The 15,810-nt window shown below is 52.7% G+C and overlaps 1 protein-coding gene across 6 annotated transcripts in view; it reads right to left on the reverse strand.

Moving 5' to 3' along the window:
• Nucleotides 1-4,614: 4,614 nt before the first annotated feature.
• SRCIN1 (SRC kinase signaling inhibitor 1) overlaps nt 4,615-15,810 on the reverse strand; it is a 76,402-nt gene continuing 65,206 nt past the window's right edge. For 4 of the 6 annotated variants that reach the window (XM_063628897.1, XM_055258772.2, XM_055258770.2 and 1 more), the window contains one exon: nt 4,615-8,001. In XM_063628897.1, the coding sequence (XP_063484967.1) occupies nt 7,867-8,001 (135 nt within the window). In that variant the 3' untranslated portion in view covers nt 4,615-7,866. Of the gene's footprint in view, nt 8,249-9,620; nt 13,258-15,810 lie in introns of those variants that run through there. The other 2 variants (XM_055258775.2, XM_055258773.2) reach the window with 2 other exon arrangements.

Here is a 15,810-nt window from a genome sequence, read left to right on the forward strand (position 1 = left end):
TGACTTGCACCTATAGTACCAGCTACTCAGGAGGCTGAGGCCAGAGGATTGCTTGTGCCCAGGAGTTTGAAGTTGCAGTGAGCTATCATGGTGCCACTGCACTCCAGTGTGGGTGACAGAGCAAGACCTTGTCTCGAAAAAGTAAAATAAGACAAATAAAAGACAATAAAACTTGCTTTGCCTATCCAGTGGGTTTTTTTTTTTTTTTTTTTTTTAGACAGAGTTTCGCTCTTGTTGCCCAGGCTGGAGTGCAGTGGCACGATCTCAGCTCACTGCAACCTCCGCCTTCTGGTTTCAAGCAATTCGCCTACCTCAGCCTCCTGAGTAGCTGGTACTACAAGCACGCGCCACCACGCTCAGCTAATTTTTTGTATTTTTAGTAGAGATGGGGTTTCACCATGTTGGCCAGGATAGTCTTGATCTCTTGACCTCGTGATCCGCCCGCCTCGGCCTCCCAAAGTGCTGGGATTACAGGCGTGAGCCACTGCACCCGGCCTCCAGTGGGGTTTGATATATTTCATAGGAAACATTTCTTTGGGAAAACTCCAAATCTATGAGGGCTTAGGTGAAAGGAATAGAGATTTTTCCCTGCCCTTCTAGTATGGACATGGAGAGGCTGCATGATTGTCACTCTGAACTAAAGCACAGGCTGGGATTTTGAGTGAAGATTTCTGGAACGATGACGAAGCGGAGGGGAGGGAGGGATCCCCCTGCCAGGTGTGCCATTACGAGTGGTATCAGCCAGTCAGCACCAGTGAGCTTTGAGGGAACCTGTTCTCAAGGGCGCACGGATGCCACTAGCCCCAGGCCCCCATCCTGTGGATAGTGCTCTGTCACTCTGAGCTCAGGGACCACTTAAGCCACTCAATGATCAAACAGTCAGTCAGAAAATGCCCAGGGGGGCCCAGACAGGATGTGCAGATAGTGAAGGAGAGAAGCCGAGACCCTCCCCGACCACTATGCGTCAAGTAGACCCTGCCTCCCCTCCATCAGGAACCTGAGCTCTGAAGGCAGTCAGATCACACTCAAATCTTGGCCGGAGTCAGCCTTCCCCACCAATAGCACGGAGGTAATAATATCTGTTGTCTGGGTTGTTAGAAGATTAACGGACTCTCCATAAATGGTAGCAATTAGTATTATAAAACATTTATAAAGCATGGCTATTGCGAGGGGTAAGTTCCGAATTTATTTTTCATTTTTGAGACAGGGTCTCGCTCTGTCACCCAGGCTGGAGTACAGTGGCACGATCATGGCTCACTGCAGCAAACTTCCCCGGCTCAAGCGATCCTCCCACCTCAGCCTCCTGAGTAGCTGGGACTATAGGCACCCACCACCACATCTGGCTAATTCTTGTATTTTTTGTAGAGATGAGGTTTCGCCATATTGCCCAGGCTGGTCTCCAACCCCTGAGCTGAAGCAATCTGCCCACCTCGGCCTCCCAAAGTGCTAGGATTACAGGCATGGGCCACCTTGGCTGGCCAAGTCCTGGATTTCAATTCTGGCTCCATCACTCTGAATCTACAAAGTCTCTGAGACACATTTTCCCCCTCCCTCAGACATTGGGTTGTTAGGCTTGAGTGAGTCCAGGCAGCTGTCATCTGCACCTGGCCCTAAATTATCACTCTGCTTTCATTCCTGTCTTTCCATCTCCTTTCTACAAGGCAGCCAGAGGTAACGTTTATTTTATTTTATTTTATTTTATTTTATTTTATTTTAGAGACAGAGTCTCACTCTGTCTCCCAGTCTGGAGTGCAGAGGTGCGACCTTGGTTCACTGCAACCTCTGCCTTGCAGGTTCAAGCTGATTCTCCTGCCTCAGCCTCCCGAGTAGCTGGGATTACAGGTGTGCACCACCATGCTCAATTTTTGTATTTTTAGTAGAGATGAGATTTTAACCATGTTGGACAGGCTGGTCCTGCGCTCCTCGTCTCAGGTGATCCACCTGCCTCGGCCTTCCAAAGTGCTGGGATTACAGGCGTGAGCCACCACGCCAGTCCTATTGCATTGTATTGTATTGTATTTGAGATAGGGTGTCCCTCTGTCACCCACACTGGAGTGCAGTGGTGCCATCATAGCTCACTGCAACTTTGAACTCCTGGCCTCAAGCAATCCTCCCGCCTCAGCCTCCCCAGTAGCTGGAACTGCAGATGCATGCCACTCTGAGATATTTTTTTTTTTTTTTTTTTTTGAGACAGAGTCTCATTCTTGTCACCCAGGCTGGAGTGCAATACCATGATCTTGGCTCACTGCAACCTCTGCCTCCTGGGTTCAAGTGATTCTCCTGCCTCAACCTCCCCAGTAGCTAGGGTTACAGGTGCCTGCCACCATGCCCAGCTAATTTTTGTATTTTTAGTAGATACGGGGTTTCACCATGTTGGCCAGGCTGCTTTCGAACTCCTGACCTTGTGATCTGCCTGCCTCGGCCTCCCTAAGTGCTGGGATTACAGGCGTGAGCCACCATGCCCAGCCCACTCTGAGACAACTTCTGAGACAACATGTCAGTTCATGACACTTTCTCACTTTAAACCCTCCTATTGTTTTCCATGGCACCTTCCTTACCGAAGCCCATAAGGCCTCACATGAGAGGGCTTCTGCCCACCACGCTGCACTTTCCCCTCCTCACTCTTCTTGGATTTCCTTCATTTTCCAGAACCCACTGGTTACGTCCCACCCAGGGCCTTGTGCCTGGGACCCTCAGCCACCAGCGCCCCAAAGCCCACTCCTCACCCACCCACAAGTTCTCCTCTCAAATGTGACTGACCCTGCTACTCTCCGCCACACCTGTCGCTGGCCTGTTTCCTGTGCGCTTCCAGCGCCTGCCTTGGTTGAGCTCGGGTGTCCATGTTCTGTCTGCTGGCTGACCTGGCGGCTCCCCCACCAGACAGAGCCCCAGACCCAAGGAGTGGACGAGCAGCGCCTCACAGGAAGTGCATCCTGGATAGGCATCTGGCGGGTGAATGAGTGCCGGCCTCCTTCCAGGCATGCAGCAGATGGTTCCGTTTGTTACTTGATCTTGAACTGTCATGAGTGCAGTGATTCTGGAAGAGGGGTTTTTTGGCTCCTCTCCCAATTTTTGGGGAATAGGATGGCAGAGAGAAGGCAAGATCTGCTGACATTCTGAAAAGGACATAGGGATGGGCTACAGGCAGGCTGGGGACTGGCTTTCTGTGAGTCTAAGGGTTGCTGGGCTTTGGTGGGTGGGTGACTCATGGAGGGGCATTCCCTGCAGACAGTAGGCAGGTTGCTGCCCTCTGTTTCCAAAGAGGTCTTTAGGAGCAGAAAGCGCAACTGGGGCCCCTGTGATGACTGGAAGATTGTGGCTCCAGGACACGGTCACTACCTTCAGGGATGGAAGTGAAGTGATGCTGAGGGGGGAGAAGAGATTTGGTAACATGCCAGCCCTCAGCCATGCAGAACAGCTGGAGGACAGCCTCAGGGACTCTTAGAACATGCTGGAACAGTGGCACAGCCTTCAGAATTCCGGGAAAGCCTGTAAAACCCAATCAGGACCCGTGGCATACTCCATGGTGCTCTGTGTAGCAGGTGCCGCTTTGCTGTGGCTGTTTGTGCATATGTGTGTACATACCTAAAGCATAGAGGTATCAAATGCATTTTGTATTGTTACTGCTTTATGGGGTTGAAAGCTGCTGCATCTAGAAAAGATGGGTGTGGCCGGGCTCGGTGGTTCACGCCTGTAATCCCAGCACTTTGGAAGGCTGAAGTGGGCAGATCACTTGAGCTCGGGAGTTCGAGACCAGCCTGGGCAACATGGCGAAACCAAGTCTCTACAAAAAATACAAAAAATGTAGCTGGGTATGGTGGCAGGCACCTGTAGTCCCAGCTACTCGGGAGGCTGAGGTGGGACGATTACCTGAGCCCAGGGAAGTTGAGGCTATAGTGAGCTGTAATCATGCACTCCAGCCTGGGTGACAGAGGGAGACCCCATCTAAAAAAAAAAAAAAAAAAAAAGAAAAGAAAGAAAAGATGGGTGGGCCCCACCAAGGGTCATCTCACTCAAAGGGCAGGAGGCTGAGACTCAATTCAGGGGACTGCTGGAGGTCATCAGCCTTGCTTGGTTTTAGGGTAACCGTGGGCTTTGGTGTCAGGCAGAGCTGGATTCAAACTTACTGGTTTATCTACAACCTACCAGTTGTATGACTCTGGGTAAGATGCCCAACATCTCTGAGCTTTGTCACTTGCCCGAGTAGGCAGTGCTGGTAGCTACCTCACTGACGGTCGTGGGGGTTAGGCAGGGCACCTCCTGGAGTGCCAAGCCGAGAGCTGTTTTTTGTTTTGTTTTTGTTTTTTGAGACAGGGTCTCGCTCTGTCACCCAGGCTGGAGCACAGTGGTGCAATCTCGGCTCACTGCAACCTCCACCTCCTGGGTTCAAGCGATTCTCGTGCCTCAGCCACCCTAGTAGCTGGGATTACAGGTGTACACCACCCCACCTGGCTAATCCCAGGGACACTGTTCTGTCCTCCCCCTCATGCTCTGCCAGCTGAAGGCCAGTGGCTGCCAGGGATTCCCCACCTGCCACCCCACCCATCCCAGCACCTTCCAGATCCTCCAGTGTGAAGCAGAGAAATAATGAGACATCAGCCTATAGGAAGGAGATCCAGGAGAGGAAAAAGAAACAAGTTTTATTAAAGCCCCAAACACTTGGCTAGAAAAACTGAAAAGGAAAGAGAGCAGGGAGGTGGGGAGAAGAAAAAAGGACATTAAAAAAGAGAGACAGAGAAAACACAGCAACCCTTTTCCATTTAGAAATTGTCAAGTTACACTGACAGAGGTCACAGAATATCCACAGAAGCCATCACTGCTACACCAACATGGGCCCTACAGGGTGGATGGGGCAGGGTGTGGAGCCGGGGCTCACCCCGGGGGGCCCCCTGGGGACCCCACTCAGAGCCTCAGGCCTGAGGCTCCTGGGGAAACAGCATATTGTGGAAGGGGCAGGAAATCCCCCATGCGAGTAACACAGCACAGTGGGCGGGGGCTGAGAGGACCAGGTACAGGGGTCCCCCGAGACGTCTTAGTTTTCTCTTGGTTAAGCACACACTGATGGACAGAGCAGCGAGGCGCATGCAGCTTGGGCGCACTGACGTGCTGCAGGCTGTGAGAGGGCCAGTGGGGATGGGGGCTCAGGAAGGGAGCTGGAGCCAGTGGTGCAGGGATGATGGAACACACGCACACAGAGGCACACCCACACACCTGGGTCTGCACCAGCACACATACGTGCACACACACAGTCGCAGACACAGATCACATGCACCTCCAGGTACGCATCTCTGTCCACATGTACGTGGCCCACACACAAGTCTCTGGCGCTAGACATGTCTGCACACACATTACACATGTTGTCACACACAAAGCTCCTCTCACGCTAACATGCAGGTAGGCACGTGCCAATGCCCAAACATGTTACATGCACCTATGTGCCCACGCCTTCCCCCACACATGTGCTCGGCCATGCCTGTGGGTGCAGGCCCCATGCGTCTGCATGCACAGTGCATGGGCTCGTGCCAGCACACACACAGGCTGCACGCGATTCCACACGGATGCCTCCCAGCCCATAAATGTGCAGGAACCAAAGGGAAAGAAAGAAGCAAATCCCACTGGGCTTCACCCGAGCAGGTGGATCGGGGCATGTGGCTCCCTCCTTCTGCCCCTTCATGGATGGACACTGCTCCCCCACCTCCCCCACAAAGGGACATTCAACTCTGGACAATGACGGTGGGGCACACATTCCAGTCACAGGGCTGAGGGTGAGAGCTGGGGGCAAGCGAAGTAGCAAGCAGAGAGTAATGGAGTGGGGGGAGGAGGGGGCACCACTCCCCCCTCCCCTCCCAAGTCAGGGGGTCTCTGTACAGCCAAATCAAACCAGACCATTTCACTGGGACCACAGAAGCCAGGCCGACGTGCCCGCCCCCCAGCCCCCCTCCCCCGCCAAAACAGTGGCCAGGGAGAGTGCCGTGGTTTTTTTTTTTCTTTTTTAAATATTTATATATATTTATATTACGTATATTATATATATAATATGTAAATATATTTTTAAAACAATATAAAATGTTAAGACACTTCACTTAAATGTAAAGAGTTGCCTGCAATTAAAAGTAATTGCATCATTTATGAGGTCCTTTTTTTTTCTATTTTCCAGGGTTTTTTTTCAGGAGGGATTTTTTTTTCCTCTTTTGTTATTTTTCAAAAAGGCTTGCTCGCCTTGGTACAAAAATGATCCAAAGCTAGAAAACAAGGATGAACCAACAAAGGCAAAAACAAAAAAAGAAATGAAGAAACACAACCCCAGTTTCCCCTCCCCCCAAACCTTCAACAGCTCCCGGCTCTCCCCAGGTGCAGACCTTCCCCAGCCAGGCCCCAGGGGCTGGGGGGCTCTGCCTTCTGCGCAGCTCCTCCTTTCTGTGCTTGCTGGGGGGGACTGATTCTAGTCCCCCTCCCCTGTGCTTGCTTCACTTTGTGCTCCAAGTGGGAATCCTGCTGCCGGGGAACCCCCTCCTCCTCCTCCTCTTCTCCTATCCTCTCCCTACTGGCTCCTCACTGTGCCCTCTGGGGAGCCAGGAGTGAGAACCAAAATTGGCCTCTCTCTGCCTCCCCAGGACCCGGCCAAAAGCCAGGCGGCACTGCCAACCGCCTCTGCAGGGCAGGCAGGGCGTCCACAGGCCAGGGGCGCTGGCTGGATGGTCAGGCCTCAGGGACCTTCAGACATCTCACCAGGGTCACCAGAGCCCCATTGAAAAGCTATGTCTCATCCTTTCCCGGAAAACCCTCAAATCGCCAAGAGGATGACTGAAGGTCAAGTCACCCCACCTGCAGGTCCCAGGTGTCTTCAGTGCTCCCCCTCAAGCCCCTCTCCACCCTCCCATTTCCCTCAAACCAGACCCTTCCCCCAACTGCAAGCCACAAAACCTGGTTTTCTAGGCCCCTCATTCTTGCCCACCCCACCCCCATTAAATAAGTTAATGCCATTTAAAGTGCTAAATCAGGAAACTAAAAGTACCAAATACCCGTCCGGGCCGCCCTCTCCCAAGGCAGTGTCCCCGATGTCCGGCTGTCCGTGCGACCCACCCTCCACAGCCAGCAGACCAAAGGGCCTCTGCCCTCCACTCCCCACTGGACGGCGAGGCCCAGGAGGCCAGCGCCTCCCCAGGGACACAGACTCCATGGCCTCACACCCACCCTGAGGCCTCTCAGACTCCGGCCTCGTCTCCAGCCTGTCCGTCTCTACTCCAGGCCCACTGGGGTGTGAGTGGGAGGAGGCAGAGCAGCCACAGAGAAAGTCACAGTCTTGTCCGAGCTTAGACAGGGAATGGGGCGTCTCCAAGGCCAGTCTCCCTGAGCCCTGCTCTCCGGCTTGATGTATGGGTTGGTCCGATGTCCCCGTGTTCCTCCAGGGAGGTACTGAGAAACAGGAGAGGGGTCTCCCACTGCTCCAAGTCTCCGTGGTTCAGAGTTTGTTTGGAGTATTCTTGGGAAGGTGGGAAGGGGGTGCAGGAGCTTCGGGATGGACTAGGGGAAAAGAGTGGTGAAAGAGAAGAGGGAGAGACGTGACAGGTGCGGCCAGCGAGAGGCCAGCTGGGAACAGATCAAGGAAGGTGGTGTGTTTGGTTTTTAGTTTTACTGTTTAAAAAAAGATAATTAAAAGTGAATTGTTAAAAAAAAAAAAAAAAACCAAAAACACCAACAGATGATGGGTAGAGGGAGCTGAGGAGGGCCGCACCCTCCTCTTCAGGGCACACCCCTCAGGGGGTCTGGAGAGTAGGGTGGGGTGGGGTGGAGATGAAGGGAAGAGAGGGGAGAAATGGCAGGAGTGAGGGAGGGGGACAGGCGGGACAGCGGGGTGAGGGGCTTCTAGAAGGAGATGGAAGAATTCCTTGCCCCAAAGGAAGTCAATACAGGGATAGAGGTTCTGGAAGCCGAGGGCTTTTCTGAGACTGGGCTCGAGGTCTCATTCGACCCGCTCATCTCTTTAGATGGTTTAGTGGCCTGGAACAAAAACAGGGGTCAGGGGTCAGAGAGCGGAAGGGAGCGCCTCCATGCTGGCCCCCAGCTGAAGTTTTAAAAGTGGAAAACCTCCACAAATCCAAGGAAATTAACTGCAAAAGGAAGAAGCCAGAGGGGCGTCTGGAGAGAGGGGTCCCTTGAACGGGGAGGGGCGGGGGCAGAAAAGCGGGGGAGGGGGGCACGAGGTTGGACAAAGGGCCTGGGTGGTCAGAGGGCAGGCCCATAGTTACTGAGAGCAGAGAGAGAAGCAGAGAGTGACCAGAGAAGCACAGGAGAGGCCGCACCCAGGATGGGCAGACGGGGAGGTGGGGGTGGGGGAGGGCAGGGGAGGGGAGGAAGAAGAAGTGAAACATTAGCTGGGACAGGGGCACAAGCCCTGTGGGGGACGGAGGGCAGGGTGAGGAAAGACTCCTAGTCCCAACTGGCCCGCTGTACAGCCAGAGCCCCTTCCAGCCTCATCCTAGTGGCAACAGAGGAGAGGGCTTATCCTCCCAGGGGGGAATAAACACTTCAAAGACCCCCTCCACCACCACCACCACCTGGAAATCTGGGAAGAAGGCTCTATCACACCAGCCTCCCGCCCAGTGCAGGAGGCCCCACTGCACGCCCTGCACTTGTCGCCCCGGTTGGTAACAGGAGGCTACTCCCTCATGACTTGTCGTGCCCTCACTGGTCAGTTCTAGTGGTCAGAACTGACCCCTCATCCTCCTCCCACCTTCGGTAGACTCCCGTGACTCCACCGGTCCTGGAGGCTTTTCCTCTGGAGCTGCGGTCTCCAAAGTGCGGTTCGAGAGCTACTTTGGAGCTCTCTTGTGTGGGCTTATTAATGTGCATTTTAAGCAGGTGCCCCAGGTGCCTCTGCTGCACACTTACCTTTGAGATCCACTGGATTAAGGCTACACAGACCCAGGTTTCTCCTTGTAATTGTATTCACTGTCCCTCCTGGCCTTGCTTAGCTACTAGTGTGAGAACTGAATCACCCAGATTTAAAAAAAGATCCAAAAGATAAGACAGGGTGCTGTGGCGAGTCACCAGAGACCACCCTGAGGTTAAGTCTGGGCAGGGTCGTTCACTTCCCTGTACTATCACCCTGCTGCTACAGAGTTTTCTCAGATGCCTTGCAGCAGAGAAGCTAGAGTCTAAAGCAAGCCCTGTCTCCAGCAGCCTGCCCGGCTCACAGTGAAGAACCAGCGCTGGCTGCAATCACCATTTCTCCTTCACAGGTGCACAGACGGTTGGTTCCACGATTCACCTGGGTTTTGCTCACCACAGTGTAGTTTGCCACCTACATTTCCCTTTTATGAAAATCAAAACAAGGGCCAGGTGTGGTGGCTCACACCTGTAATCCCAGCACTTTAGGAAGCTGAGGCAGGAGGATTGCTTGAGCCCAGGAAGTCAAGACCAGCCCGGGTAACATGGCGAGACCTCGTCTCTACTAAAAAAAAAATTTTTTTAAATAGCTGAGTGTGATGGTTTGTGCCTGTGGTTCCAGCTTCTCTGGAGGCTGAGGTGGGAGAATGGCCTGAGCTCAGGAGGTGGAAGTGGCAGTGAGCTGTGACTGCACCACTGCACTCCAGTCTGGGTGACAGAATGAGGCCCTGTTTTTTTGTTTTGTTATTTATTTATTTAAGTTAAAGCAAAAGTTCCCCATTTGGGTTTTCTTTTTCTTTCTTTCTTTCTTTTTTTTTTGAGACGGAGTTTTGCTCTTGTTGTCCAGGCTGGAGTACAATAGCGCAATCTTGGCTCACGGCAACCTCCGCCTCCTGGGTTCAAGCGATTCTCCTACCTCAGCCTCCCGAGAGCTGGAATTACAGGCATGCGCCACCACGCCCGGCTAATTTTGTATTTTTAGTAAGACGAGGTTTCTCCATGTTGGTCAGGTTGGTCTCGAACTCCCAACCTCAGGTGATCTGCCCACCTCGGCCTCCCAAAGTGTTGGGATTACAGGCGTGAGCCACTGCGCCTGGCCCTGTTTGGGTTTTCTAACCCCTCTCCTCTGCTCATCCATTACTCAAGGGAGTTCTAGGGGGTCCAGGGCCCAGCCACGGGGTCATCAGATTCACACAATCCTCAGCATGTGTCAGGCACGGCCCCTGCCCTCTCTGTGCCCCCAGTACCTGGGCCTGGAGACAAACTCATCCAAAAGGAACCAGAGGCTCTCTGACCATTGTGTCACTTACCTTGGGCTCAGTCCTGTCCTGCCTCTCCTCTGCTCTAGCCTTTCCCATTTAAAGTTCTTTCCCCCAAAGCCAGGTGGGAGGGAAGCACTGCCCACTTCCCCCTGATGTCTCTTCACACCTTACCATGTCCCCCGGCAAGGTGCTGATTCTCCCTGGTTGTCCTTTTCCCTCTGAACTGATCTTTCTAGGTAAAAGCTGCTTTTTCTGCTCCTACCCCTTCAGCATTTTTCAAGAGCTTCATTCGATTCCAAGCTTTGGTCTTGGAAACACTTGTCTTCCGGCACCACCACCTGGCTCCTGTATTCAGGCAAGTGACATGCCTTCACCCAGTTGAGGTACCCCTTCTCCCCCCAACAGCCAGTGCAAGACCTTTAGACATCCAGCTTCACCAGTTTACGGGGATGCCTCGTCCCCGTCCCGCTTCTTCATGGAGGCCACTTCTGCAAGCATGTGCTTTCTAAAATCCTCTCGGGCCATCTTCCCTCCCGGGAGACTCTGGCCACACCATCCACAATCCACTCTCCTGAAGTTGAGGGAGCACATCCAGCTGTGCCGGGTGACCCCAGCCTGTGCTGCTAACCCTTCTCAGGTGACACAGCTGCTGTCTCTGAAGGTTCCTGTCATTTCCTTTCACCCACCATCCTCCCCTGCTGGTTCCAATTATGCCCAGAGAAGCAGAACTTTATTACCTTCGTGGCAAGGCAGAAACCTCACACATGTCCAGCTTTCAGCTGGGGGAGGCATGGAGCACTGAGCTGGTCCCAGAGGGCACCACCCTGCACACCTCCCTCTTGCCTGGGGATCAGAGCCGGCCACCTGCTCTCACTGGGTCCATGTTCCCGAGGCCCTTCACACTCTGATGCCCAGATGTCCAGACAAGTGTGGAACCTCTTGACTCTACAGACCCCGATGGCTCCACCTCCAGGGCCATTCCCAGGGCCACCCTCCCTAGCCCTCACACCCTCCTTCCTTGCTAAGCCCTGCCTGGATCAGGTATGGAACCATCAGGAGAAGCTGGGCTTTCCCCAGCTCAAAGTGGGGGATGTGGGGATCATGATAAAATCTATGGCAATTAGAGAAGTTCCTTTCTCCTTGCCAGTGACTGATTTAGGAATGGGCAGTGAGATAAGAGGTGTGGTCTGTTGGAGGCTTCTGGGAAAGATTCTCCAGCTTCTAAAAACAGCTGTGTGAGGCCGGGCTCATGCCTGTAATCCCAGCACTTTGGGAGGCCTAGGCAGTCAGATCACTTGAGGCCAGGAGTTTGAGACCAGCCTGGCCAACACAGTGAAACCCCAACTCTACCAAAAATTACAAAAATTAACCAGGCATGGTGGCGTGCACCTGTAGTCCCAGCTACTTGGGAGGCTGAGGCAGGAAGATCCCTTGAACCAGGGAGGTGGAGGTTGCAGTGAGCCGAGATCACACCACTGCACTCCAGCCTGGGTGACAGAGCGAGAGATTCTATCTAAAAAAAAATTTAAATAAATAAATAAAAACAGCTGTGTGAAGCTGGGTGTGGTGGCTCACGCCTGTAATCCCAGCACTTTGGGAAGCTTAGGTGGGTGGATCACCTGAAGTCAGGAGTTTGAGACCAGCCTGGGCAATGTGACAAAACCCCATCTCTACCAAAAATACAAAAAATTAGTGAGGTGTGATGGCGCCACCTGCAGTCCAGCTACTTGGAAGGCTGAGGGGGGAGAATGGATTGAGCTTGGAGAGGTTGAGGCTGCAGTGAGCAGAGATCATGCCACTGCACTCCAGCCTGGGTGACAGAGTAAGACCCTATCTCAAAAATAATAATAATAAGACCGGGCTCGGTGGCTCATGCCTGTAATCCCAGCACTTTGGGAGGCCGAGGCAGGCGGATCACGAGGTCAGGAGAACGAGACCATCCTGGCTAACAGGGTGAAACTCCGTCTCTACTAAAAATACAAAAAATGAGCCGGGCGTGGTGGCGGACGCCTGTAGTCCCAGCTACTCAGGAGGCTGAGGCAGGAGAATGGTGTGAAGCCCGGAGGCAGAGCTTGCAGTGAGCAGAGATGGCACCACTGCACTCCAGCCTGGGCGACAGAGCTAGACTCTGTCTCCAAAAAAAAAAAAAAAAAAAAGAAGGCCAGGGACGGTGGTTCACACCCGTAATCCCAGTGCTTTGGGAGGGTGAGGTGGGTGGATCACAAGGTCGGGAGTTCAAGGCCAGCCTGGCCAACATGGTGAAACCCCATCTTTACTAAAAATACAAAAATTAGCTGGCGGCAGTGGCAGGCACCTGTAATCCCAGCTACTTGGGAGGCTGAGGCAGGAGAACTGCTTGAACCCAGGAGGCGGAGATTGCAGTGAGCCAAGATTGTGCCACTGCACTCCAGCCTGGGTGACACAGCGAGACTCCATCTCAAATAAATAAATAAATAATAATAAAAAAATAGGCCAGGTGTGGTGGCTCACACCTGTAATCCCAGCACTTTGGGAGGCCGAGGTGGGCGAATCACGAGGTCAGGAGTTCGAGACCAGCCTGACCAACACAGACAACATAGACAATATTTTGTCTCTACTAAAAATACAAAAACTAACCAGGTGTGGTTGTGAGCACCTGTAATCCCAGCTACTCGGGAGGCTGAGGCAGGAGAATCGCTTGAACCTAGGAGGCGGAGGTTGCAGTGAGCCAAGGTTGTGCCATTGCACTCCAGCCTGGGTGACAGAGTGAGACTACGTCTCAAAATAATAATAATAATAATTAATAATAATATAATAAAAATGACAGCAGGACCAAATGCAAAGAAACTTGGGTCCTGATATCCTCAAGCTGCTAAATTCACCAACCCTGGAATCCCCCTGCTTCCAGCCTTCTTGGTTACAGAATACCTTTCCTTATTGTTTATGCCATTTTAAATCAGGGTTCCTGTTCCTTGCAACTGAAAGCATTCTCACTGATACACGTGAGGCCCAGTGTTGCTTTATTGCTCCATTCAACCTTCATTTTTTGTTAACGTATCACCTTCTAGAATTCTCGTCACAAGCGCGATCTCATCGAGGCTTGCTCACACCCACAAGGTTATGCTCCCTGGCAGGGCAACAGAATCCAGCACTAAGACAGCAGAATTTGTAGCAGGGAAACTTGGGTTTAAGTCCCAGCTCTGCCACTTTTTAACCGTGTGACCCTAATCACATATCTCTCTGTGCCTTCATGTCCTCACCTGCAAACGGATAACAGGCCTCACAGCATCAGATGCACACGACGAGATGATGCCAACAGGGTGTAAGGCCCGGCGCCCAACACCCTCAGTACACACGCAACAAATGGTAGCCATTATAGCGATTGTCATTTTAACCTTTCAGATTTGCTTTGGGTGTTTCCACCTGGATTGGGCCTGATCAGTGGCAAACTCATTCGCTCATTCACTCAACAAATATTTACTGAGTACCTACGTATGCCAAGCACTATTCTAGGTGCTGTGGGGATGCAGCTGTGACAACACAGATTTACTTTAAGGTATAAAGTTGTAAACTTGGTACCTAACAGGTATGCTATCTGTCTTTCACCTGCCTCTCCATACCCCGGAACCAATTATGCGGGGGGCGGGGGGCTCACGTATGTTGCCCAGGCTGGTCTCGAACTCCTGGCCTCAAGTGATCCTCCTGTCTTAGCCTCCCAAAGTGGGGATTAGAGGCATGAGCCACTGCCCCTGTCCTCTCAGAACTAATTTCTGCCTTGATGTGTACCCTGAGAGGCTGATCCTGGTCTCTCCTTTGCTGACTGGACTCTGGTTGGGTTTGGCCAGTGGGGTCTGTGGCAGAGTGAGAGAGAGGGAGATGGGGTCAAGTTCCTTCCCTGCTCTCTCCCTCCTGGGAGCTGTGTCACAGGCAGCAGCTGTGCCCTCCACAGCACAGCTCTGCTGTTCCCACCCTCCAGGACTCGCTAAACACCTGCTCCACTGCCCTTCCCCTAGGGAGTCGCAGCCTCCTGCTCTGAGATGTCCATGGGTACCTCGGCATCCCTTGTTTTCTCCCTCAATCCTCTGGTGTCGTGCTTTCCTTAAAGTCTCTTCATCTCGGGCTGGACGCAATGGCTCACGCCCGTAATCCCAGCACTTTGGGAGGCCGAGGCAGGCGAATCACTTGAGGTCAGGAGTTCAAGACCAGCCTGGCCAACATGGTGAAACCCCACCTCTACTAAAAATACAAAAATTAGCCGGGCATGGTGACACACACCTGTAATCTCAGCTACTCAGGAGGCTGAAGCAGGAGAATCGCTTGAGCCTGGGAGGCAGAGGTTGCCGTGAGCCGAGATCACGCCACTGGACTCCAACCTGGGCAACAGAGCGAGACTCCATCTCAAAAAAAAAAAAAAAGTCTCTTCATTTGAGCCATCTGAGAAGATAAGCAGTTGTTCAGCAAATCTCTTAGCCCTAATAGAAGAGGGGGTGTCCATAGCTTCAGGTCTACACAAAGCCTTGATCCTTGCACGCCTGGGAACCTGGCTCCCGTCCCTCCCTGGGATCTTAAGCACAACATTCACGGGCTTCTCCTCAGTCACTTCCTCTGACTACTCTGTGGGGTCAGGCGCTGCTGCAATGCAGCTCCATCTTAGAACTTTCTTACTCCCAATTTCTATGTCCCGGATCCCAGCACTTCTAGTCCCCTCTATCGAAACACTGTCAAAGACAGCTTAGACTCACTGGATGAAGGAGAGGCCTTGCGCACCACCACCCCCATCCCCGCCCCGCCCCCGCCCACCGCCGTAGAGCTCACTGTGGTTTTCCAAGCTCTCTCCTGTACCTGGCACTATGTGAGCTCAGGACCAGGCTGGGTACTTCTGTCCCCATTGTACAGACGAAGAAAGGGCCTGAGAAGACATAGGGCTTTGACCAAGGCCACAGGCTGAGCTGGTGTGGAGCATGCCCCGCCAGTGACCCGCGTGGCTGGAGTACACCGAGGGTGTGGGGTGGAGGGGCAGGGTGAGCTGAGGCTGCTGTGAAGGGCCCTGGGCTGCACATGAAGGATTTGAGTTTATCATCTGCCAGGGGCCGAGGCAGGGATTTTAAGCTGGCAGGGGTGTGTGTGTGTGTGTGACACACACAGAGACAATCAAACCTGCATTTTACAAAGTTCCCTCCCCACCCCCAGGTCTTGGGAAATCAGTTAGAGGTGACAGAAGTCACAAGGAGATCTTAGAGGACCATGCATGTTGGTAGTGAGACATCGATGGTTTTCCCCTGCTTCTCTATACTTTACTGTTGAAAATTTCCACAGGGAGGCGGGTGGTGGCGGCTCACACCTGTAATCCCAGCAGTTTGGGAGGCTGAGGTGGGCGGATCATGAAGTCAGGAGTTCAAGACCAGCCTGGCCAAAATGGTGAAACCCCATCTCTACTAAAAATGCAAAAATTTAGCCGGGCGTGGTGGTGGGCACCTCTAATCCCAGCTACTCGGGAGGCTGAGACAGGAGAATCCCTTGAACCCAGGAGGCAGAGGTTGCAGTGAGCTGGGATCGCGCCATTGCACTCCAGCCTGGGTGACAGTGCGAGACTCTGTCTCAAAAAATAAAATAAAATAAAATAAAATAAAATTAAATTAAATTAAATTAAATTAAATTAAAAAATAGAATAAAATAAAAT

Source organism: Symphalangus syndactylus, chromosome 20 (genome assembly GCF_028878055.3).
Source record: "Symphalangus syndactylus isolate Jambi chromosome 20, NHGRI_mSymSyn1-v2.1_pri, whole genome shotgun sequence".
Taxonomy (NCBI): Eukaryota; Metazoa; Chordata; class Mammalia; order Primates; family Hylobatidae; genus Symphalangus; species Symphalangus syndactylus.